This window comes from Anguilla anguilla, chromosome 4 (assembly GCF_013347855.1).
Source record: "Anguilla anguilla isolate fAngAng1 chromosome 4, fAngAng1.pri, whole genome shotgun sequence".
Lineage (NCBI taxonomy): Eukaryota > Metazoa > Chordata > Actinopteri > Anguilliformes > Anguillidae > Anguilla > Anguilla anguilla.
Window position 1 is genome coordinate 53,437,204 of NC_049204.1, and position 23,879 is coordinate 53,461,082.

The 23,879-nt window shown below is 42.8% G+C and overlaps 1 protein-coding gene across 5 annotated transcripts in view; it reads left to right on the forward strand.

Annotated features, from left to right (window-relative positions):
- relch (RAB11 binding and LisH domain, coiled-coil and HEAT repeat containing) overlaps positions 1-20,470 on the forward strand; it is a 37,737-nt gene extending 17,267 nt beyond the window's left edge. For 2 of the 5 annotated variants that reach the window (XM_035413235.1, XM_035413238.1), the window contains 19 exons: positions 5,138-5,250; positions 5,461-5,551; positions 5,970-6,041; positions 6,529-6,669; positions 9,265-9,429; positions 9,841-9,988; positions 10,330-10,486; positions 10,858-10,981; positions 11,115-11,163; positions 11,567-11,646; positions 11,738-11,844; positions 12,239-12,338; positions 13,363-13,445; positions 14,849-14,912; positions 15,044-15,182; positions 15,684-15,800; positions 17,434-17,522; positions 18,018-18,088; positions 19,863-20,470. In XM_035413235.1, the coding sequence (XP_035269126.1) occupies positions 5,138-5,250; positions 5,461-5,551; positions 5,970-6,041; positions 6,529-6,669; positions 9,265-9,429; positions 9,841-9,988; positions 10,330-10,486; positions 10,858-10,981; positions 11,115-11,163; positions 11,567-11,646; positions 11,738-11,844; positions 12,239-12,338; positions 13,363-13,445; positions 14,849-14,912; positions 15,044-15,182; positions 15,684-15,800; positions 17,434-17,522; positions 18,018-18,088; positions 19,863-19,983 (2,031 nt within the window). In that variant the 3' untranslated portion in view covers positions 19,984-20,470. Of the gene's footprint in view, positions 1-5,137; positions 5,251-5,460; positions 5,552-5,969; positions 6,042-6,528; positions 6,670-9,264; positions 9,430-9,840; positions 9,989-10,329; positions 10,487-10,857; positions 10,982-11,114; positions 11,164-11,566; positions 11,647-11,737; positions 11,845-12,238; positions 12,339-13,362; positions 13,446-14,309; positions 14,393-14,848; positions 14,913-15,043; positions 15,183-15,683; positions 15,801-17,433; positions 17,523-18,017; positions 18,089-19,862 lie in introns of those variants that run through there. The other 3 variants (XM_035413236.1, XR_004764779.1, XM_035413237.1) reach the window with 3 other exon arrangements.
- The last annotated feature ends 3,409 nt before the right edge of the window (positions 20,471-23,879 follow it).

Genomic DNA, 23,879 nt, shown 5'->3' on the forward strand with positions numbered 1-23,879 from the left:
TGTTAGTAATGCAGAGTGATTTCTTGCTGGGGACCAGTAAATTTGATTTGACTTAGAGACCAGTTTAATACCTTCATACCATAATTCACTATTGCTGAGTATGTTTCGTGCCTCTTGTGACATTTCACACTTGCCCTGAATCATAGGTTATATTATGGATACTGTGCTGAACCTGGGGTTTTTGCCCACATGTTTTTGTTAAACTTGGCATCAAGGTTCACGTAGGATCAAGTGGCTGCTGGGTTGCTCCTCCTGTTCTTGAGCATGAGCCAACAGTGCACTTGCCCAGAGATGGGAGGCTTTCAGTTGGTCAGAATGACAGCACTCATTGCTGATCTATTGGGCATCTGCAGGTTTATTGTTGAGCTGCACATCAAGCATCTTCGTCCGACTCATGTCTGTGCAAGCTCGACTTGCTAACTGCAGTATGACGAGAATTTCCGGCTGACATCTCTGGCTTCTCAGGAGAGCACCTGCTTGTCGCTACTTCCTGAATGGAGGCCTCCAAACATTCTGCATTGGTTACATTTGGATGTTATAGCTGGCTTCCCTTAACAGTCAATTATAATTAGCCGTAATGTGTTTCTGTGTGATACACTATCTCTTTTATCCAAGTGTTGGTTTTTTTTAGAACAATGGAATATGAGAACTTCAACTTCTGCAGCACCAGTTAAATGAAAACATTCACCCAACAGCTTGTCACACCTTATATGGCAGTGCTTGATGGCTGTTTTTTTTTTTTTTTTTTTTTCTGTCCAATCCTGATAGTGGAAACGGGCTTTCAATGGGAAAACCAAATAGAGCAATGAAAACAAATACTCCTGCCCAACACCTGCTCGGAAGCGTGTCCCTGGGGCAAGTGGTGCGTTGAAGGAGCACCTCTGTTTAAAGTCATGAGAGGGGAACAGACTGCCTCCAGCGGCTCTGCAAATTTGCATAGCCCGGTTTTATAGCCAAGGAGTGACAGTTTAGAGGGGTTTGGAATATCTCCAGGAGTTTGTAAAAGAAAAAAAACTGGGAGCAAGAAGCTTCCTCATTCTTTATTATCAAGCAGCATAAGCAATTCCTGAGACCTTATTGCTGTTATCACCAGTAGCCGGCCTACTTTGGGACTTTACTGCCTGATCTCAGGTTCTTCTTTTTTCATAGGTTTATTTGTAAATTAGCCTGCTGTTGTTGGCTGAATTAATCTTCACACTATAGGAAGCCTGTGAGTTGATTGTTGTCATTATTGGCATTAGATTAACACTGTGTGTATCCACCTCCCTGATTTCCTCAAGTATTGCATATTTGTCACACTGAATGATCTCAGATATTTAGACAAAATGCAATATTGGAAAAGGGAACCGGTAAACAAAACTTTTTAAAATTATTATTTCATTTAGTTCATGAAAAAGTTATCAAACTCCCATAACACCCATGTGAAAAAGTAAGTGCCTCCTTAAACTAAATAACTGGTTGTGCCACCTTTAGCAGAAATAACTGCAGTGATGTTCAGATTCAACAGGGCTGGCTGCAGTCGAACCTGGCTGTGTTCAATCAGCTGTATCTAATTATCAGTTGAATTTGGTTAATTGGTTGATTGAGTAACTGAGGGGGTAATTACTTTTAAACAAGGGTGATGTGAGTGTTTGATAACGTTGTCATTAAATCAATTAATTAATAATGTCTTGTTTTTACTCTTTTGTTGCTTTAGCAGTGTATTTAGGGTTATTGTCTTACTCTAGGATGAAGCATTGTCCAGTGAATTTGGAGGCGCTTGGTTGAACTTGAGCAGATAAAAAGCTTCTGTACACCAGAAATAATTTGGCTGCTGCTATCAGCAGTTACATCAAAGCGTCTCTTAAGAATCCATTTTGCTGTTATCAGCAGTTACATCAGTAATGAAAACAAGTGAGCCAGTACCTGTGGCAGCCATACTTGCCCAAACCACAACACCCCAACGACCATCTTTCCATCATCTTTTTTTACTTCTTAGCTAACCATAACCTGGCCAACCTGTTTTTGCGGCTAGCTGTTGGTTTATATCGTCCAGTGTAGCCTCTGTAGTTTTGTTTGTGAAGTCTTCTGCGGCCGGTAGTCAATGACACATCCATGTTTTCCTCCCAAAGAGTGTTCCTGATCTGTCAAACAGGTATTTGGGGTTTTTTCTTCTTTATGGTGAGAATTCTTCAGTCATCTAATGTAGAGGTCTTTCATGGTCTGCCAGGCCCTTTGCGATTACTCACCAAAGTCAAATTGGATAGCATATGATCCACGAAAACCGCTGATTGCCTTTTGAATAGACTTTGAAACATGCTGGTGTTGCGTAATAAAGCCTTGAATGTACCAATCCACCAGAGGATGGGCTGCACCATACCCCATAAATGTGGTCTGGGCAGGCGGGTGGCGAATGGCGCAAATGACAGACTGGAATGTCCAGAAAATTCCAATACGCAGCCAAAATTACACTGCACCTTGCGGTATTGATTGATGCACTTCATAGCAGCAGCTCCCGTCCCACTTCGGCGCACAGCGGGTCACGAAATTACCAGACTGCTCAGGCATGTCGCAATACGTGGCGAAAATACCATTTTGCCAGTGCCCGGCCGGTAAATTGAGCCTAGAGCCCTAAAACTCCAGGCGCGCTTTCAAAGGTCTTGTAGACAGGTGTGTGTGAGTACGCCACAAGTGTGTACATAAAAAGGCTTTCCCTTTGGATTCGCCCCCACCCATGCCCTTCGTAAATAGAATTGTTTCTCCAGCCTAAATGTTTTTGGATGATGAGGATGCCGTTTTTATAGTCATTGAAAAGGTGCATTGCTTTTCTTGTATTGATAGCTGGATAAACTAGTAGCTTGTATTAGCCTTGGCTCCAGGTAGACTGTGTTGTTTTCACTGAAACCAGACTATGAGTCTTTGCCAAATAAAATATGCGATCCATGGCTTTTGCAAAAACAAATTTACACTCAGATGTGGCATTGCCACAATGGACTCTCTGTGCTTCCTGGCTGTGCTCGAGCATTTCAGGCATGAATGACCTCAAAGCCACTTCCTTATGTTACATGTTTTGTTCTTGAGTAGCCTATATCTCCTGACTCTGATTTGAATAATAATCTTTAAAGAAATTTGGCAGGTGACCTAATTAGTAATCCATTAATGGTTGCTCCAAAACCAACAGAAGTAAGAGTCTAATTTCCACACCTCTCTCCATCTTAGCCACTTGATGATTTATTTCAAATTATTTATGTTGTTCAATTAGTGCTAGTCGTCGGGCATGCTGTGCACACCATCATAGGGAAGTTGTGAAAACAGTGGAAGAAAGGGCAAGATTCCAGAAGTTTCCTGTTAAATCTGAATCAGTACATACCAGTGTCTAGCCAGCTTCCACTGGTGCCCACTTGAGAAGTGTGGTTTAAATCTGAGACTCTGCCTCGTTAACTGACAGTGAGGACCACAGACTGCGTAGCAGCTGGGCTCCCACTCCTCTTCAGCATGCGTTTGGACTTTGAGTCGCTGTAGTCCCCGCCCAGTGGCTTTACGATGCAGGGTCACAACACTCTGGAGTTAATGATACCATAATGCTTTATTGAGACAGCTATTGATTACTCGGAGGGAAGTGAGGTCGTTGTCCTGAATGTCCGTTAATCTTCAAGGACCTGTCAGTCGGTAAGCGTGCAGGTGTTGGCCACAGGTGTTGGTCGCAGGTGTTGGAAGCCGCGAGTACTGGTCCCCCACGCCACCATGATTCCCATGCAAGGCGTGAGACTAATATGCCCTGAAAGATTAGCCAGTGTGACCACCCTGCCCAATACCTTCTCTCACATGTCCTGTTTATGATTTTTGTGGTATACGTTACATGTAGTTTGAGAAGTGCACCCCCTCTTTTACTTAAGGTTACGCAACCTGTGCTTTATAACAGTCCACTTTTGCCATCGCACCAATGCGTGCAGCCTACATGGTATTTTTTAAGGATCAGGTTAGATATTGCTGCAAACCGTATATCATTAGTGGCAAAATATACCAGTAGTCTACAGTGTAGTTCTAGCCCACACAATAGTTGCAAGGGACATGTAGTTTTTGTGGTGTAAAACACAAACAGGCTACAAAGATTAAAAAAAAAAAAAAAAAAAAAAAAAAACTGCACTGATGAAGCAGACACGACATTCAAAGACAGAAATCTGTGGCCCTGAGTTGATTAAATGTATAAAAACAAAAAAAAAAAGTTGCGGCCATGAAGTGCAAAAGAAAGAGACAAAAAGAGAAACAAAACCTCCCCTTGAAGTACAAAAGGCAGACATACAAAAAGAAAACGCCACCAGCTAAAACTAGAAACCCCGTAGGCCTAGTGCAGCACACAAATATACGTCACCAAAACCAGCGGCTCTCAGTTGCAGACACAACATACAAAAACAAAAAGGTGGCTGAAGTACGGAAATGTGTCATAGCCAATATTCTCTTGAGTGTGAAGTAAGGCCTTGCATGTTCTTGTGTGCCAGGTGCATCAGTTACATTACATTACATTACAGGCATTTGGCAGAGCGACGTACAACACAGTGTATAACCAAAACCAGGAACAAGTGTGTTGAAAATTTAAATTAATTTAAATGAAGTGATGGCATTTCAAATAGTCTGTCTGCATCACACATTCTGCCATGCATCATTTAGGCTAGTATCATGGAAAGCATAGCATATTAAACTATGGCTGAAGTGGAAGAGTTTCTAAAAGCAGGCTGCTTGTGAAGTATACTTTTTACGCGACTCGTCCTCACTCGTTATCGGATGATAGTGGTATCAAAACAATCTCATGGTAGGGCTCTAAGCCTTTTGATAAGTGAAGCGTAGGGGAGTATTTTTTTTATTTTTTGCATTTTCTTTTTCCCTCTGTACACTTGGTGTAAAGTTACATGTGGCAAATTTTTATATTTTGTTATATAAAATATTGCGTACTATTAAAAATATTCAGGCTCCCCAAGCCAAGCTCATGTCAACAACTGTTCATAGTTCCCTTCAAGTGCAATTTCCCAGCAAACTTTGCCCCTGAAGCCCCATGTCCGCTTGCAGACCTGATGGTGTTTCAGTGTGCCCTCACCTCTGACCACTGGCTCCTCCCACTACCTCGCCCACTGATCCCTGTGTCCTCCCGCCCCTACAACAGGAGCTGATTCCCCTCATTCTCTGCACCGCCTGCCTTCACCCAGAACCCAAGGAAAGGGACCAGTTGCTCCACATCCTCTTCAACCTCATCAAGAGGCCAGACGATGAACAGAGGTGTGTGTGTGTTTGCGGCTCCCCGGATCTCTCACCTGCAGCTGTACGCAGTGTAGCCATGCCGGCTGCCTGCGCCGGCACCCTGTGCCGGCTGCCTGCGCCGACTGCTCCGCCATCATAATGAGGCGGTTTGTGAATGCTGTGTCATTTCCACAGCCTGGAAATTTCCCTTGGTCTCAAAAGCTCACCATGATGTCATTGTGTCCCTAGACAGATGATCTTGACGGGCTGCGTGGCCTTTGCACGACACGTTGGACCCACACGCGTGGAAGCAGAACTCCTGCCACAATGCTGGGAACAGGTCAGACAGTCCTCCTCTCTCTCACTTACCCTTTTTTAGATTCTGAACAGTTTAAGGGCCCAACTCATAAGCACGCTCCCTGTCTGTTAGTGGTATATTTTATGTTTTTGACCTCTTATCTTATTGACCGTTTTCATGACTTGTTTACAACGTGTAAGGAGCATAATTTTATCTTCTACCAGCTCAGCTACCCTGTCAAGAAAATAAATCTGTTTAGAGTTGCACAGAAAAAGGCCATCGTGGAATTTTGAAATCGAAGAAAACAACCCCCAAGAAAACCCAGGGAGTATCCACAGAGAAGGCGGTAGTCTCACAAGTTCAAGCTAGCTGTAAACACAAGCAGGAAGGAATGCAGACCTGTGGTTTCGGTGACGACAGAGAACCTCATGTTGTGTCTCTTCTTCTCCGTCCCCTTCAGATCAACCACAAGTACCCTGAGAGACGGCTGCTTGTGGCAGAATCATGTGGAGCACTGGCCCCCTACCTGCCCGTAAGAACCACATTCATGAGCACGTTCTGACCACACCGCAGCCATTGGGATCATGGGAGTCATGCAAGCAGAACCTGCTTCTAGCTTCTGTTTATTGCAGGGAATTGAGAGCACTTTCTGCAGATGACTTTATTTCATAACAAGCATTGAGTTACACGTACAGAATGATTTTAAATGCTCATGTGTATGGCTTCCATTTGAACCTTTTTCCTGAGCCGTTTCCTGAAGTTTTGCTTGAGTGTGGTGTCACTACCTTGGATTTCAACATTCCAACATTCTGGTTATAAATGCAGGTCTGGAATGACTCTGGCAGACTGCTGCTCACATACTCTGATTTATAGAGGTCCTTTTTAAGCATTAAGGGTCAAGCCAACAAGAAGTCTAGTAAGCTTGGACATTTGAGCCTTGTTTGGTCCAAAGATGGGACCATCAGAGCACTGTCCCTCAGTAATGTGGGGCTTGTCACCTCGCCGCTGTGTCATTGCAGAAGGAGATCCGCAGCTCGCTGGTGCTCTCCATGCTGCAGCAGATGCTGGCGGAGGACAAGACCGACATGGTGCGGGAGGCCGTGGTCAAGAGCCTGGGCATCATCATGGGCTACATCGATGACCCAGACAAGTACACACAGGTGAGCGTCAGCTCTGCACCCTGGAGCCCATAGTCCGAGAAGAGTTCCCTTAAAGGTGCTTGAATAGTGACCCATTCTCTCTTAACCAATCACAATGAACTCTGTGGTCAGGTTGGCACACCTTGCCTGTGGTTATTTTGTTTGCTTTTGTTCTGGAGCTATTCTTTGCCTATTCAGCACATGCATGGTCTGTTGTAGCTAAAAAATGAGCACCTTTCAGTCCAACAAACAGTGTCAAAGCATGACATAGCTTTCCAACCAACTAAACTGCAGCCAATGGTAGGAATTCAGTATGCAAAAAAGGTCAGGGCAGACTCAGAATTCACTTCCTTTATAGCAATTCTCTCAAACTCAAATCCTGGAGGGCCACAATATCTGGTGGTTTCTGGTGTCTTCCTGCCCTTACACGCAAGTCTTTGATTGGCTAAAGAGTCCTCATCTTGTTGCCAAGTCCTGAATTGTCTGCTGACTGAAAGGAAACCACAAAACCTGCAGACTCTGGCTCTCCGGGACTGCTGTGTGAGGTCAAAAAAATGTGCATACTGCTTTCCTCGAAAGAAAATGTTTTCTCAAGGGATGGATTATTGACCTTTCTTTAGGAAAATGTATATGAAAGTGTTTTGGGCAGTCTCCGTGCATTGTTGAACACCATCATTGTAGTGTTGTATATAGATTGAACCATTTATAGGCTCTCCCACCTCTAGGTAAATAGAGAAAGCGGAAAAGCATTTTCTACCCAGCATCTCATGGAAAGCAGTCTGTTACTTTCTAGAGGTGCATGGAGGAGGTGACTGAGTCCAGTGAGTGGAGCAGATTTGAGCGGTTTTGCGAATGCCGGCGATTCTTCTGCTTGTAATCCATGGCAGATTGGAATAAACTGTCTGTCGCCACAGTAACCACCACTGGCTCCACTGTTCTGCTTCTCTGAAGCCACTCTGCTGAATCTGAGCTGTTGTTGAGTTCAGAAGTAAAAAAAAAAGAAAACTCCGAAGCACACATCGGCCATCACTTTCTGAAGCTGATTGCACACAATTGTTTGTCTGTGGTATCCTGGTAATCAAATGTTACCATTTCAGGGCTCTATAGTGCTTCCATGTTAAGAGCATTTGCTCCAAAAAATCGATGTGTGCTAACTATAAAAAGGATTTAGGCGCATCTACTAATTGGGACGCATTGGTGTGCTCCTAAATTTTTTAGCTTAGCACATGTGCTCCTTGGGAAACAATGTTAACGTGGAGCCCTGCAATGCTTGCATCTTCACAGTGCCTTACAGGAGCTTCTTATGTAGTGTGTGTGACTAATGCATGAAAATGCACTTTACTGCCTCCTGCTGTATTGAAGTGTTACTTTTTTTCATATGAGAGGTTTGTTGGCACTTTTTACCATTAATTTTTGTGTGTTCTGTTGGGAAAAAGCCCCCAAACTAGGCCAACGCTAGCCTGCTGAGGGATATCTGGTCAGTGTGTAAGTGATGTGAGAATTTGGCCAAGTGGTCAGTCCTGTTTTTATTGGAAGAGTAGGTGACACGTGAGCTTTACTTGGGGTTATTCCCAAATACTGTAGAGTGGTAATGACTCTGTACCGCTATTCCTTTTGTCTAGTGACCCTGTTTAACTGCTCATCGGTACAAGAAATTTAACCTTGACATCACTGTAATAACACAGCTACACATTATGTCCAAAAGTATCTGGACATACCTTGGTTTGGGGCTGTTGTTCATGGGTTTGTCTAGGCCCTTCCAGTGAAGGCAAATCTTAATGCTACTGCATACGATCACATTTTCAACGATTCTGTGCTTCCCCAAGAGTTTGGGGCAGGCCGTTTCCTGTTTGAGCATGACAATGCAACTGGGCATACAGCAAGGTCCATATAGAACAGGTTTTGCCTAGAACGGTGTGGAAGAAGTTGACTGGCCTGCACAGAGCCCTGACCTCAACCCCATCCAACACCTTTGGGATTAGTTGGAAAGCCAACTGCGAGCCAGGCCTAATCACTCAATCATTACCTCACTAATGCTGTTCTTGCTGAATGGAAGAAAATCCCTGCAGTAGTGCTCCAACATCTAGTATAAAGCCGTCCCAGGAGAGGTGGAGGCTGTTATAGCAGGAAAAGGGTCGATTAAGTCCATATTAATTCCCCTGATTTTGGATGAGATATTGGATGGCAGGTGTCTACATGCATTTGACCATGTTGTGTACCAGTATGCTGTGAGCAACCTGTCCTTGATTATCATTTTAAATTTGCCTTGCACTTTCTGTGGTTGGTATTAGGATTGGACGTGAACAAAATGTTGTTATATCTCTAGTCATAGGCAAAAATTTTAGCAATGAGTCGAATAAGGATTTTTAAAGAAAATGTGAATATCTTTGTTAAGAACCATGATTTTCTACATGTGTGATTAAATGATAGATGAATGTATAGTGCACATAAAGTATTTAACCATTAACACCCCGAGAGTGGGAAGAGGGTAATCATCAGAGTAGCTATCACTGAATGTATGTGTGATTCAGAAGAGTGAGGCTGTAGATTTTCTCTGTGTGTATTTGTGTTTGTATAAATATATGCACATTTGTGTGCATCTGTCCATGTTTTCAGGGTTTCGAGCTGATGCTGCTTTCTCTGGGGGACCCCTCGGAGAGGGTGATCAGTGCCATCCACCAGGTGTTCATCCCGGCCTTCGCCGCCTGGTCCTCGGAGCTGGGCAACCTGCAGTCCCAGCTGATCCCCAACCTGCTGTCGCGCATCGAGAAGCTGCTCAAGGTCAGCCCAACCTCGTCCCTCAGCTCTCCAGTGCTACGCTGCCCTATGATCGCCATTCATCATGCTCTCTGTTTTCATTTATAGCCAGTTGCTATGCAGTTGCTCATTTAGCTAAAAAGGCAACATTACTATCAAAAAAAAAAAAAAAAAAAAAAGTGTTTTTTTTTGTTGACAAAAATACCACTTTGCCAGGCAACAGCTCGCTACGTGTCATGTGCCAGCCAGAAAATAAAACCCAATATGCCCAAAAACCTGAACCGAGTTAGTGTGTAAACTTTTGTTTTTATGTCTGTGAATGAACTCCATGTGTGTGTGAGTGTGTGTGTGTGTGTAAATGCGTGTTCATGTGTCCACCTGTGCTCTATGACCTGCATGCACACACTGTAACCCTGTGTGTGCTCTGATCTGCAGGACGGAGAGCGCGGGCTGGATGAGCACAAGCTCCACATGTTCCTGTCGGCTCTGCAGTCCCTCATCCCCCCCCTGTTCGCCGTGGTGCTCCAGAACGCCCCCTTCACGGGCCGAGCCAAACTGCAGGGCGAGGCGCCTCCCATCGAGGGTGAGGGCTCGCCAGAACCGGGCTCTCCCTGGCCAGTGTCAACACGGAGATGTGACATTTCTGATAAAAACCCCCAGAGGTCGTACCGTGGTTTCAGCAGAATGCAGTTTGGTTCCACGTTTACAGTTGGCTGCAGTACCTGGGAGGCCTGTAATTTTGTCTGTTGGTTTATGGGTGGATTTCAAAGCCATTTTTTTTGTTTGTACTGTGGTAACTGCGTTCGGATAGCATCTACCACTTTAGATGGTATTCCTGGAGGAGCGCCTGGTCTTTACTGGGCTCCCTCATTTAGCGGCCTGTTGGAACCACGCGTGACCCCTGCTGTCTTGGTGATCCTCCAGTGACCAGGTTCCCCCGGCCAGCCTCTCCCTTGCAAGACGTGGCCACCGTCATCGGGAGCCGGGAGCAGCTGGCAGTGCTGCTGCAGCTGTACGACCACCAGCTGGAGCACGAGGGGACCACCGGTTGGGACAGCCTGCTCTGGGTGGTCAACCAGCTGTGAGTGTCTTCACACAGCCCACTGTCTCCTCCACATGCAGGGTCGCTCCCACATACACCCCCCCCCCCCCCCCCCCCACCCCCCCACACACACATACAGACACAAATGTGCACACATTTTTTTCACCCCCCCCCTCCCCCCCCACACAGACTCATGTGTGCACACACAGACGCAAACACATGAACGCACACATACAAGTTTGCACACAACCAGCCCCCCCCCAAAAAACACCCACAACACATACATACAGTGTACACACATTTGCAGAGCACACATGTATACTCATGTGCAAACACTCATGTGCACATATTATATCTACAGTCTGGGCGCTCATTCTGCAACACTGACCCTTTACACACTCTCCCATCAGGCTGCCCCAGCTCATAGAAATCGTTGGCCGGATCAACGTGACCTCATCAACCTGCGTCCATGAGTTCTCTCGCTTCTTCTGGAGGTTATGTCGAACGTTCGGGAAGATTTTCACAAACACCAAGGTGGGAAGTTGGAAGAGTACATGCTCTTTAGCTCTTTAGCTCTTTTCTAAAAACCACACAACAACAGCATGCACCATGCTTCAAATTGTAACAAAGCCATGTTTCATTGATGTTTCCATTTATCTATTTTCAGGTAAAGCCACAATTTCAAGAAATCCTCAGACTTTCTGAAGAGAATGTGGGTAAGTCTAGATTGAATATTCCTTGAGTGAGGATGTGACATCTGCTATTTGGTGATGATTATCAGGGCCCATTTGCACATTGAGGAAGTGTTAGCCAGTGCCAAAGTCCATAATGTAATCCTGACGGTGGCACCTGTGGAAGGCAGGTGTCGGCTGGCAAGATTTTCCCGGCTGTGATGGGTTGGGCCAACAAATACTGTTGGGCAGACTACATTTGTTAAAAAGGATGAATAAATAAAATAGAAATTGCTAAGAACTCAATTTCAAATAGTTGCTTTGTTACTGTTGACTAATAACACCACCTCTCTGCGTTTAAAATTTTTTTGAGGGTTTTTAATATTCCGTTTTATTTTTAAAAAAATGTAACTTATGCCAAACTTTTTGTGTATCGTTTTGATTGTAGACACTGCAGCTGGGAATGGGATCCTAACTAAGGCCACGGTACCAATCTACGCCACAGGGGTTCTGACCTGCTATAACCAGGTAAGAATGGTGTCAAATTCACACACAGACTTAACAGTAGCAACAGTAGTCCTATCTTGCTTTCATATTAGTCTGTCTTTTTTTTCTGCAGGAAGAGGACCGCAAGCTTCTAGTTGGGTTCCTGGAAGATGTCATGACCACTTTGTCCTTGTCACATGCTCCCTTGGACAGTTTGAAAGCATCCTTTGTGGAACTCGGGTAAAGATCCATAGGTGGTTCTGATCAGTCAGTGTTGTGACTAGAAACCGTTAACTGCTATAGGCATGAAAGAGGCAGAGAGCAAGTCTTAAAGAAAGTATTTACATTTTTTTTATTAAAAACTTGAACAATGTATTGTTTATGGGCTGCATAGTTTTAATGGAATGTAAATGTACTTGTCAATATGTGGTACAACTAGCATCTCTGTGGTGCACCACTTATTTTGAATATAGCAAGCCCCACTCTAACTCTGACAATATTCTTTGGTAGAACTCTCATATAATGGTGAAGTTCTGGTGGGGGACTTATTAAATGATTAGAATGAACCTTATAAAATATTCATTCTTATTGAATTCTCATATTCATGTAATACAAATGCATCTCTCCTTTTTAGTGCAAATCCAGCATATCATGAGCTGCTTTTAACGGTGCTGTGGTACGGGGTTGTCCATACCTCTGCTCTTGTCCGGTGTACCTCAGCTCGAATGTTCGAGGTAAGCTACTCCAAAATTTGGAATTCATATGAAATTCATATGACGATTCCCATTAAGTTGTAATTTAAGAGATGTGATTCTGCTAAGAGAAACTCATTTCAAACTCTGGTACACTTACTATGCCGAGTGCTGGTGGCATTCAACCATATTATAATGAGAAAAAAACTACTTTGCCAAACTTGTGTTCAAGCTTGTGATGGCTGTGATCATTATCACTTATAGGGAGGTGAAGCGGAAATCTCGCTGAATGGCATTTCCGGTATACTGCTACGTGCTAAGCTAGCGCATTTCATCATAGATGGCAACAGTGATAACTTAATATAAGCAAATGAAGCATTCATTCCGCTTCACATCCCTACCAATCTCATCACAGTAAATAAATACATTGTAAAATTGAGAAAAGCTTGAACACTGGCAGTTAGGTATTTGTGCTGGTTTATTCTGTAATCCCTGTTGACCATTTTCTTAAATAATCTCTACAAAAAAAAAAAAAAGATTTCCAGATGGTAAATCAGGGAATAGTTTAATATGAGCTTTTTAAACATTTATTTTGTGTTAATGTTGCAGTGACTGTTTCAAGATTGTAAAATGTAAAGTAAATAGAAGCACACCCATTTGACTTTGCACTACAGCCACCTGCTTGCTGTTCATTCAACTGATAAAAGCACCCCCCCACCCCTTCCCTCCTTCCCATCCCCCCACCCACTGCCCCCCCCCCCCCCCCCAAAAAAAAATCACTTTGTATAAGGTGAGGAGGAGTGTATCAGAACTCATTGAAATTCCCCCCACCCCTTCCATGTTAAGCAATAGCGTAGAATTATATTTGCCTGGCCGCAATTTTTTGTTTGCTCCTCTTTTGCTTGTGTCGGTTATGTGTCAGCTTTGTGTTTTGTTTTTCTATTTTTTTAATTTATTTTTTTTTCATGGTTGTTTATTTTGTCCTTCTCTCTCTGCGGTGTGCCATGACACTGTGCTTGCTCTTTCCATGCATCCCGTGTGACATCACCCTGCTCTGACCAATCAGCTGTTGGTGAAGGGGGTGAATGAAACTCTAGTAGCTCAGAGAGTTGTTCCAGCACTTATCACTCTCTCCAGTGATCCTGAAATGTAAGTCTACTCCTGCCGCGTTCATCCCGCACACCTCGTTCAGCCTCGGCTTCCCCAGAGCCAAATCTCCCTCGGTAAACTGAAACCAGTTTGCTTGTTGCCCCGAACCATTTTACATACATTGAGTGTTTCACTACTCTGGATATTGACTGGGCGAGCAAAGCTGATATTCACGTCTCTGAGAACGTGCTGTAAAATAAGTTGTCAGGTTTTGTATTTTGCCTATAATAATATTAAGTACGAAGAATTGGAGTCAAATGTTGAGCATCCCTATTTCAACCAGTGAACCAGCAATTTGCTGTATGAATTTATTCACCATCTGAAAACTACTGCTATAATCTAGTACTGCGCAAACAACAGTATAACCTAGTACTCTAAATTGTAGATCAGCGAGCATGCACTCAGCACTGCCAGCTCATTATACTGTACATAATTATGTAAATCCTGTCAGCACAGAAACTCAGAAGACACGCTCACTTCAGTACTCCTATCCAATACAGGAGACTATACTTGGAATTTTTGCGTAATGTCCTTTGGTAGGATTATTTGGCGAGTCTTTTGAAATCTGATTGGTTACGCCAGAGACACTGCTGGGTTATTCTTGTGAAGCCAAGGTGAGAATGACTGTGCTTATCTGTGATATACATCCATACTAACATTTCTCATATAGTTAGGGCCTGTACTGACACGCTCGCTTGAGCCGCTGCATGATCAGGCGTTGGATCCCGCTCCCAGCATGCTCGGCTGCGAACCCGCCCTGTAGAGGCCCCCTCCGCCCCTCCCCCACCACCCCCCCCCCACCCCCAGGTCCTCGCCCGTGTATGTTTACCCACCCGTCTCTCTTTTGCATTTGACCGGTTGCAGCTGATTCTTCGAGGCATGAGCGAAGCCTTAATTGACAAGCGAGTAGCCCCGGCCCTTATAACCTTGTGCAGTGGTCCCGAATTGTGAGTTAATGCAGATGTGAGATTTTAACACCAACCTTTTGTCTTCAGCATTCTGTTGGTTGTATTTTTGATTTTATCTTATTTTTTTTAAAACTACCATCAGAATGAATGTCTGACGCAGGGATGGGCAATTCTAATGCTGGAGGGCTGAAAGATACGCTGGTTTGCTCCTGCCCAAGTTGTCAAATCACTTGGTTTCTGTCATTGTTTATTCAGGATATCAACCCACCAAGTAAAGATATAGATTGGTTACTCATTTAAAAAGCGTAACTCCTAAAACCTACGTGGCTCTAGCCCTGAATGTCTGGTATTGCCCATCCTTGGACTAACATGATTCATCCTTGCTTACTACTTAATACATTCAAAATCAGTCTTTGTCATGTTTTAAAGTCATATTATCTTAAAAGGAAATTTGCTAATGATGTTGAAGAAAATGTAATGACGTTTTCCTTACAGTTCAGTAAGGATATCAACGATACCAGCATTCGGCACAATTATGGAGACCGTGACGCAAAAAGAGGTACGAGTTTTACCGTGGTTTGTCTCAAATGAGTTAAATTGGCAGCATTAAATGGGCGACATCCGGAATGAGCCGAAGGTTCGTTTGTAACACGAGTGGCGGCTAACGTGGAAATGCGGGTGCCGTTTCAGCTGCTGGAGAGGGTGAAAATGCAGCTGGCCTCCTTTCTGGAAGACCCCCAGTACCAAGACCAGCACTCTCTGCACATGGAGATCATCAAGACGTTCGGAAGGGTGGGGCCCAACGCCGAGCCTAGGTTTAGGGACGAGTGTGAGTACCTCTGTCTCGCTAGCAGGCACTCTGCGTTCGGCTCGTAATGCCTGTTCTGTTTAACAGTTGACAAAGAAGTAGTGCGTGATGCTGTATATTTCATTTTTCCTGCTGTTATATGTTAGGTAGAACACTGAGATTGTTATTCCCGGTAAAATTTTTAAATATGCTGAATGTGGGCTATTCGTTGTGCATATTGATAATGCATTCTTCTCAGTATGAAACGTATTATCCTGTTAATGGAGGTAATATTTGCTGTGGCATTGTCTTTGAGTGGGATTGACCGTGTTTTCAGTGACTAACAGAGCAGTAACAGCTGCAAATGCAGAACAGAGTGAGGACGTGGAGTAAAACAACACCCGCTACAATTTGTTGATTGTTCTCGAGGTACTTCTCGTGCCACCGAAACAGGCTGACCCCGAGCGCTTGTGTTTCTGAGGCCATGCGTGACGCCCCGCTAAGGCTCTGACATCAAACTGTCCCACTGGTGTTGTTTTTCAGTTGTCCTTCCTCATTTGCACAAACTGGCCCTGGGAAATAACATGCAAATGGCGGACACCAAAAGGCTCGACATCGCCACCCAGCTCTTCGAGGCCTACAGCGCCCTGTCCTGCTGTTGTATCCTTAAGGGTCAGGGGTCAGGGGTCAGTGGTCGCAAGTCGAACCTGGGATCTGTATGCTGCATAATGCGAGAGGAGAAGGTCACATCTCTTTTGGATTGGGTAGAGAGCAAAATTAACAAGCTGTTTTCAAAGAAGGTGTCAGTCATTGTGCCAAAGCTCCCAAAAGAGTTTAGCACATGTGAAATCAAAATGTTCCCTTTGCTTGGTTTATTCTACTGCACCGTGTATATTATCATGTTATACTTTCTCCCTCACTGCTCACCTCTGTCATTTGAATTTAAACCGTCATTCAGTCAATATTACTTTCATCCATGTCATTGCATTAATTGCTTCACAGACATGCTTATCCATGGCAACATTTATTAATACGTATTTATTGAAGCATCACATTAAGTGCATAGCCTAAGGGCACAAATGACCTGTGTTCAGCGAGATTGAAAGGGAGAGTTTTCAAACCTTAAGCCATCTGCTTAACACATGCTTTCAATTAACCACCGTGGCACTTTGCTGTGTTTTGCCAGTGTCTGTGTTCTCTTCCAGAGCTAAACATAAACACAGTTTCACCAACCAGCATTGCAAATCAGCATTTGCATAAGAGCTGTGTGTGTCTTGACTGGATTGGAAGGCGAAGATAAACAGTTATTTTTTATTTATTTATTTTTTTGAAGAATTTGCATTTTTTTGGTGCACTTCATTTTAAGTCGTTTGAATATTCCCAGGCAAGAACAAGGAAAAATAAACTTTGGGAGTGCTTACGGCGCGCTCAAATTGCAGGGCGGAGGCTGCCATCCAGAGCCGACCGGCCCGCGATGTTCTCTCGCTAATGACGGAGAGCTTTTCCCCGAGCCGGAAAAAGTCTTTCCCTCTGGTCGCGGTTCCCGGCACGCGGGCCCGCGTGGGCCGTCCGCAGCATAGCAGAGCCGTGAGCTGTCCGGGACGCCCTCCGCAGCGGGGCGGCGTCGGGCGGGGCCGGGAGAGCTCTGCGCTCGCCTGAGATTACGGGACGTCTTCGGCCGTGGGAGCCGGTGGGGCCCGCGTGTGCGGAGGACGTGCGGAGGACGTGAGGAAGTGATATCAGCAAGCATTCATTCATTAGTCTTGGGTTATGGTCAAGTTTACTGTACTCCCACGTGTAGTTGTGGTAAGAACGATTGCCTGAAGTTGAAAATCTGAGCCTACAATTGCACAACAAATAGCATGCCGAAGGCTGTTGGAGAAAGGTGCTTGGGTCTGTAGAACCCAGAGGCATTGCCGTTTGACTTAGCTGTAACAAACTGTAAATTAGTTAGATTTTTAAATCATGCCATCACTAAAATAAATGATTTACTAACTACATTACCGATCTCTGTATACCCAGACTTTGTTTCAGTTTTGGTAATCAATCCAGATTGGGACTACCTCAGCTTTGAGAGATTACATTTTTTTTTTTCCTCCTGAAATTCCTGCTGTGTTCCTAGGTCTCATATTACATGTACCTAACATTTTACAACAACAATGTTCATATTAATCACCTTGATTGTGTGCTATTATGTTTTTTGATGTCACCATACCTCTTCATATTTCATGATCAGATTGAGGGTCTCTTGCTTACAAACAGGGTCAGTCTACCCTTAACCCTGATCTTTCAGTTATTTCTGAGGAGCTGATGGTCAACCACTTCCTTCCCGGTTTGAAGTGTTTAAGAACGGACATGGAGCATCTTTCTCCGGAGCACGAGGTGGGTGTAATTACACAAGCAGACCTATCCATGTCATATGCTGTTGTGACAAAAAATTGGTTTGCCAAAAAAGACATTTTCACTCTCAGCTGTGTGAAATGAATTGTTCAAGGTTACATTCTAAAGTCTGAGGAGATATTAATCGATGAATCCGTGTTTTTTTTTTTTCCATGAATGTTGAAATTGTCAAAAGATCAAATTTCATGTTAGTGAACGGAAGGTATTCCATGAAAGTGTAAATTAATTCACTGTTTGTTTGCCTTTCTGTATGTGTTTTAAAGTATGAACTGGCTGATTCTTCTGAAATTAGTGGATCTTTTTTGTGCCCTTAGAGATGTCAGGTGACCCTTTCATTGTGCCAGCTAATAAACCTCTGATCAGCAGCTGCCAGTGCATGGCATGTGCAGCATTTATTCCAAGAGAAACTGTGAGCAGGAGCCGGATCCGGAGGGAGGATTTTATTTAAAGGCCTGATCTCGTGCTTTTCTCCATCAGGTTATTTTGAGCTCTATGATTAAAGAATGTGAGCAGAAGTTGGAAAACAAGAACATCCAGGAGCCACAAGGGTGAGAGCCAACTAGTCAACACCACACAACATTCCTGATAATGGGAAGACTTATCAGTGTTATTTTTCTTGTTCACTTATATTCATTTATTTTAGAAATTAACCATCTTTATTTTTCATACTTACCTGCTAACTCACTTATTCTTTATTTCATCCCACTGTTCCTCATCCCTCTTTCCTTCTCTCACTCCCTCTCTCACTCATCCATGTACTTTCACTAACTCACCTGGTGCACTCACTCATTTTCTCATGTGTTGCTTCTCACTCACTTGTCCCTCTCTCCCTCTCTCATTCGTACTCTTATTCACTTATCTTCTGCTTCATTCCCTTTCTCACTCATTTGTTCCCCGTATTACTGTCTCATTCTCTCCCTCCTTCCTTATCTCATTACCTGTCTCTCCCATTCCCTCTCTTTCACTCTCTCCTTCCCCACTTAGTGTCTCACTCACTATCTCACTTATACACATTCATACATAGAATTCATACACTGATTCATGCATATTCCTGCATTCACTCGTCTCCACACTCACTCCCTCGCTCATTCCCTCTCTCCCTGGCTCTCCCTCACTCTCTCGCTAACTTCCTCCCCATTACAATGCCCGATGGGGTTTGACCGTCTCATTACCCCTCCTGTTGTGTGTGGTCGGACCAGGCCCTTCATTGGTTCCCATTTACAGCTTGGAGGAACTTGGAACAAGCACATCTTAGAAAGGCTGAACTTAGAATATATAAACCACAGAGGAAGTGCTGCTGGACATAAAAGCTGTGTGTGTTTCATTTCTCTACATTTACCTCCCTGCTCTTAAAAGACAGACGGTCCTGAACCGTGAATGGCTGCTGTAGCACTGGGTGTAGTGCGTTGGGCTGTATGAACCAATAAGGATCGCCCTTGCCTTCTTCTATGTATCAGCATCCAAACCCAAAAGCTGTACATAATGAGAGGGTCGGCAGGCTTTAATGTGGTCTTCCTCTCTTTAGAGCATCAGCATGTCACTGCCCCCCCCCCCCCCCAAACCCATGGAAGTGTAGACACGGTGTGGGTGTGGAAAAGAGATGTTTCCCCATCTTGTGAACATGTGTATGCTGGTCATAAGGGCTGCCTTGTTAGATCATAAACTCTGGTTCTCATGCCTCAAGTTTATCGACAACCCAGCAATGTTTTCAATTTCAGCAATTGCTATAAAAGACATCAAGGTGATCGTGGTGGTGCACGTTTGCCATCACACAGTATATTGTGAGAATCATAAGGGTTCCTTTGTTTTCAGTATTTCACCAGTAGTTAAAATTAAAATGAAATATTCTCATTTAAAATTATTCTACCTTTGCATATAATATTTTTTATATTTAATATTGATTGAATCAATTTGTGTATATGTTCATGTAGTTCTTGTCTTGACGTAGAAACTTAGTCTGTAAAATCACAAATGCATGTAACCACCATGATCACTTTGATATCTTTTGGATGAAGACCTCAAAACAATCAAGACTACCATGTTTATATTAAAGGCAGATGAACCAATCAACTCTTTGGGAGGCATTGGATGTTCAGTATTTATATTAAGGGATGGCACTTCAGAATGGGGAAATAATAATAATTGGTTGTATTAGCTTGTATGAGTTTGTCATTTGTTCAGTTTGCATGTCAGTAGTTCAATTGCTTTTAGAAAAATCTGTGAGGAAAGCTGGAATTTATAATGTCACAGACACATGCCTTCATATGCTCGCACACACACATGCGCGCGCACACACTTATTTTGTTTTCCCCTCTCCCCCAGCTCTGTGTCAATTGCTGCAAGTCTTGTGGGTGAAGATGCCAAGACAAAGTTCCTAAACAAGATGGGTCAGCTGACCACTTCTGGAGCCATGTTAGCCAATGTGTTCCAGAGGAAGAAGTAAGCTGCTGGGGCGTTTCCCATGATCCTCCACTGTCTGGGACCTCCTACTTGAAGTCAATCATCCGCCTTTGTTTTGCTTGTCTGTTTTGTTTACGTATGTCTTATTTCTTATTTATGGGTTCTTATAACTTTATTCCAACCTCCAAAGAAATTTGCACTTCACTTTAGTAGTGTTGATTTTGTTTAGCTTTTTTCTGTCTTATTTACATTTTTTAACTTTGCTTTGTTTTTGTAAATGTGCAGTTGGTTTAGAAATGACTTTAAGATTCTCTACCTGTCTTGTTATTCCTCTGTGTTGCAGTGTTTCTTACATTTTTTTTCTATAAGTGGGTGTTAATATTTGGGTTTCTTTCTTTTTTTTGGATATATTCCAAAAGTAAATAACTGTATAATACACTGAATTATTAGAATGGTACCCATATTGTGTAAATTTGAAATTGGTGTCATGAAATAATAAAAAATGAAGAACAATTGTGTACTTAAACATATCTTGACTTTTTGACTTTTATTCATACCAATTTTGTTGTCGGTGTGTGGATTCTTAATATGTTTGTAAGACTTTGATATGCTGCAGGTAGCAGGTCTGTGCACATGTGTTTATCTCCTTTTGTATGACTAAGACTTTGATAACAATATCATTATTTTCTATTTATTTTAACTTTTTGATGAAGTTTCAAATTTTAAGTGAAAATGCTAATTCCATTAATTGGTTTTTAACTTTCCAAATGGAATAGGTATTTCTTGAAAAAAGCCAATCAACAAGGGCTCTAGATTTGTGTGTGTGTGTGTGTGTGTGCGCGCGCGCGCGAGCGTGCACGTGTGCACGTGTGCATGCATGTGTTGAATTATGTCTGTACCACATACATCTGCATTATTTATGTAAATACCATAAAGTCAGTATCCAGCTTTTGATTGAATATTAGAATGTGAACATTTTCAGTTATCCATTTTACAGTGTTTTCTTACTGATAGGGGTTCCAAAGTTCACCTCCTAAAAACATGAAAAGAAAGACGGTTACTTGCTTCATGTATTTGTGCCATTGTCGTAGAGTTCCCAGCTTGATCATGATGAATAGTTTATCGGGCAACATCCCGTGTAAATTATTGACAGACTTTCAATAATAAAATTTGCATTTGAGTTTAATGTTTAACTTATATTGCTGATACAGTCCAGATGTACAAATACATTTTTTGTGTGTGTTTATTGCACAATGCATCAGTGAACAAAAGAGTAGGATGAGTTTAGCTTTGGGTAAAAGCACAAATTCTTTGTTGTAACCACATGGTCAGTTCTAGTATTTTCTTGGTCTGCTGTACTTTTTTTAAAGCCATACTGTGCTGGATTTTTACCTTGAAAGTACTATAAAATAACAGCTGAGGCATATCTATGATGCACTGGAAATCTCGGTCTTTACGCACTTTCCCCAAATTTGTGCACCTTTACCTGTATTTGTTATTCTGATATGTGTTTGGTACGTTTCTTGGCGTGGCACTCTTTTCTGCGTGTGGAGGGGTGGGTGTGGCTACCGAACCTGTGGTTTGTGATCAGATTTCAGTGGAGTGTTTTTTTGCAAGCTAGCTAGCTGGCTGCTGCAATGGTGGATGGGTAGTGTCAACTGAAGTTCACCAAGGGATGAGAAGCGAGCAAGTTTTCTGCTGGACCTGTAGGTAGCGTTGCCTCTAACTATCCAGCTAGCTACATTAGGTAGCTAGATGACTGAAGTTAGTTACTCGGTGTGAGTGGGTGGGGTTGAAGACTGAGGATGAGACTTCTGTGATTGTAAACACAGGACCATAGCAAGGCTTAAAAAACCGTTGCATTGTATGCCTTCAATATAGGAGGCTATAACTGGTAATACAGATTTCCATTCCTTTATAATACGTATGTACGGTGCCCAAAGATAGAACCTCCAGTGCTATTAGCTTTCTCTCTTTACATCCCTTCACGATTATTCACAAAATGTCTCAAAATCTAGAATATGTTAACTCCAATGGTAAAGAGGCAGAGCTTTCAGAGTTGAAAAGAAAACACAGCACTGATCATCTAGTTGCTGTAGTGAATCTATGGTACAAGCCTATGGAGTCTGTCTGGATGCAAAACTAATTTAGGAATGTTATTTTCCCCTGTCCTGACATGTGGTGTGCCTGATACCCTTTCTCAGACACATTAGTATATATTTTACTGATTGCAGCCAAGCAGCTGAAGAAAAATCATGGATGTCTGGAACATGTCAACAGGTTATACTGTTTGACAGTGGACTTGTTTTGCTGAACATGACAGTGTACGCACCCAATAACCAAAGGTGGCTATTAACCTGAGTGCCAGTTAACAAACCGTATATACTGCATATGGAAATACCACAAAGAGACATGACTTAGTCATGAGAATTTCTGTAGGCTGTGAGTCACATCTGGAGAATGTCCAAACCAAGCAGTAGAAGCAGTGCTTAAACCACTGGAACATTCTGACTGCCTTTATGCTTTCAGATGGTCTTGTTTCAACCCCAAAACTCCATCATATTTTGTTTTTGAAACCTACGACCAGTATTCAACCACTTTACACAGCATTTTCACGAGTGACAATGTTTGAGAATGTTTTGGGTTTCTTCCCTCTTTTATAGGTATTCATGCGTGAAATTGAAATAGCAGTTATTAAGTGGGTGGAGTTTCTCCAAACACACACGATTCTATATTTGTGGTGGTTTTTACTTCATCTGAAAAATGCTCAATTCTGAGAAGCTTACTTTGGGCCCTCTATTTTTTGTGTATGTCTCATCTAATAGTTGTTTTATTTCACTAGTTTGCTTAACATATGTTCCATGTCTGCGTCAATAAAAAATATTGTATTGTCTGGTTTGCCAAACAAGAGATTTCCTGTTTGTTAGATCACTAATTGGGAGCCCTGCCAGAGATGAAGTTTTTGGTGGGGATCATTCACGGTGGAAACTTAACTTTATGAACAATCATTCGATTTTGAATTCTACTGTACTGTATGTATAACCACTATGCATGCATGAATATTATGATAGGCACATAAAAAATTGTGTTATGTTGAGTTTAACAGCAGTCTGGGGTTTTATTTTTGGAAATGCTGACAAAACTACCTGAACAGAAGTCACACCTTTGGGAATCCCCTTTCGCTGGGGTAAGAGTTGTGTTTAAAACAACCTAGAGAAGAAACAGTATTGTGAAATCAGCTACATGAAACCAATTACCATTACCACATGTTTTTCTGAAGTTAAAACTGTTCCAGCTGTGGTAGTGCTTGGTAGTGTGGATTGTTTTTTTGTTTTTCCCACCCTGTCAGATTAACTTCACTTCATTATCAATCCTCTCAGGTCTAATGATATTGTTCTAACACTATGATTAATCAGTGGTCTGCCCCTTGCATATGCTGTACCATTTCACTATTCCCAGAACAAAGCCATTCCCAGAATGTAAACGCTGATGTGGAACAAAACTTTGCATGAAATCAGTGTTGACTGTGTAACATTAAAATTGTGGAATATTTTGGGGCTGCTCCTTAAGATCTACAGCATGTACCTTGTAAGCAAGACGTGAAGGCCACTGTAGGGTTACAAAATGCAGAGGGTTTACTTTCAAATATCAATGGTTTCATGACTTGCATTGAAAGTCATATAAGAGACCTGTTTTTGCAGCTAACTAGTGGTTTGCATCTTGCAATGTAGCCTCTGTAGTTAGTGAAGTCTTCTGGGGACAGTCGTCATTGGCACATCCATCCTGAAGTGTTTCTGATCTGTCGAGACAGGTGTTTATTTATTTATTTATTTATTATCCTTTATTTAACCAGGAAGGTCCCATTGAGATACAATATCTCTTCTGCCAGGGAGTCCTGGTCAAGATGGCAGCAGTGAACAGTTTGAACAGTTGATTTTG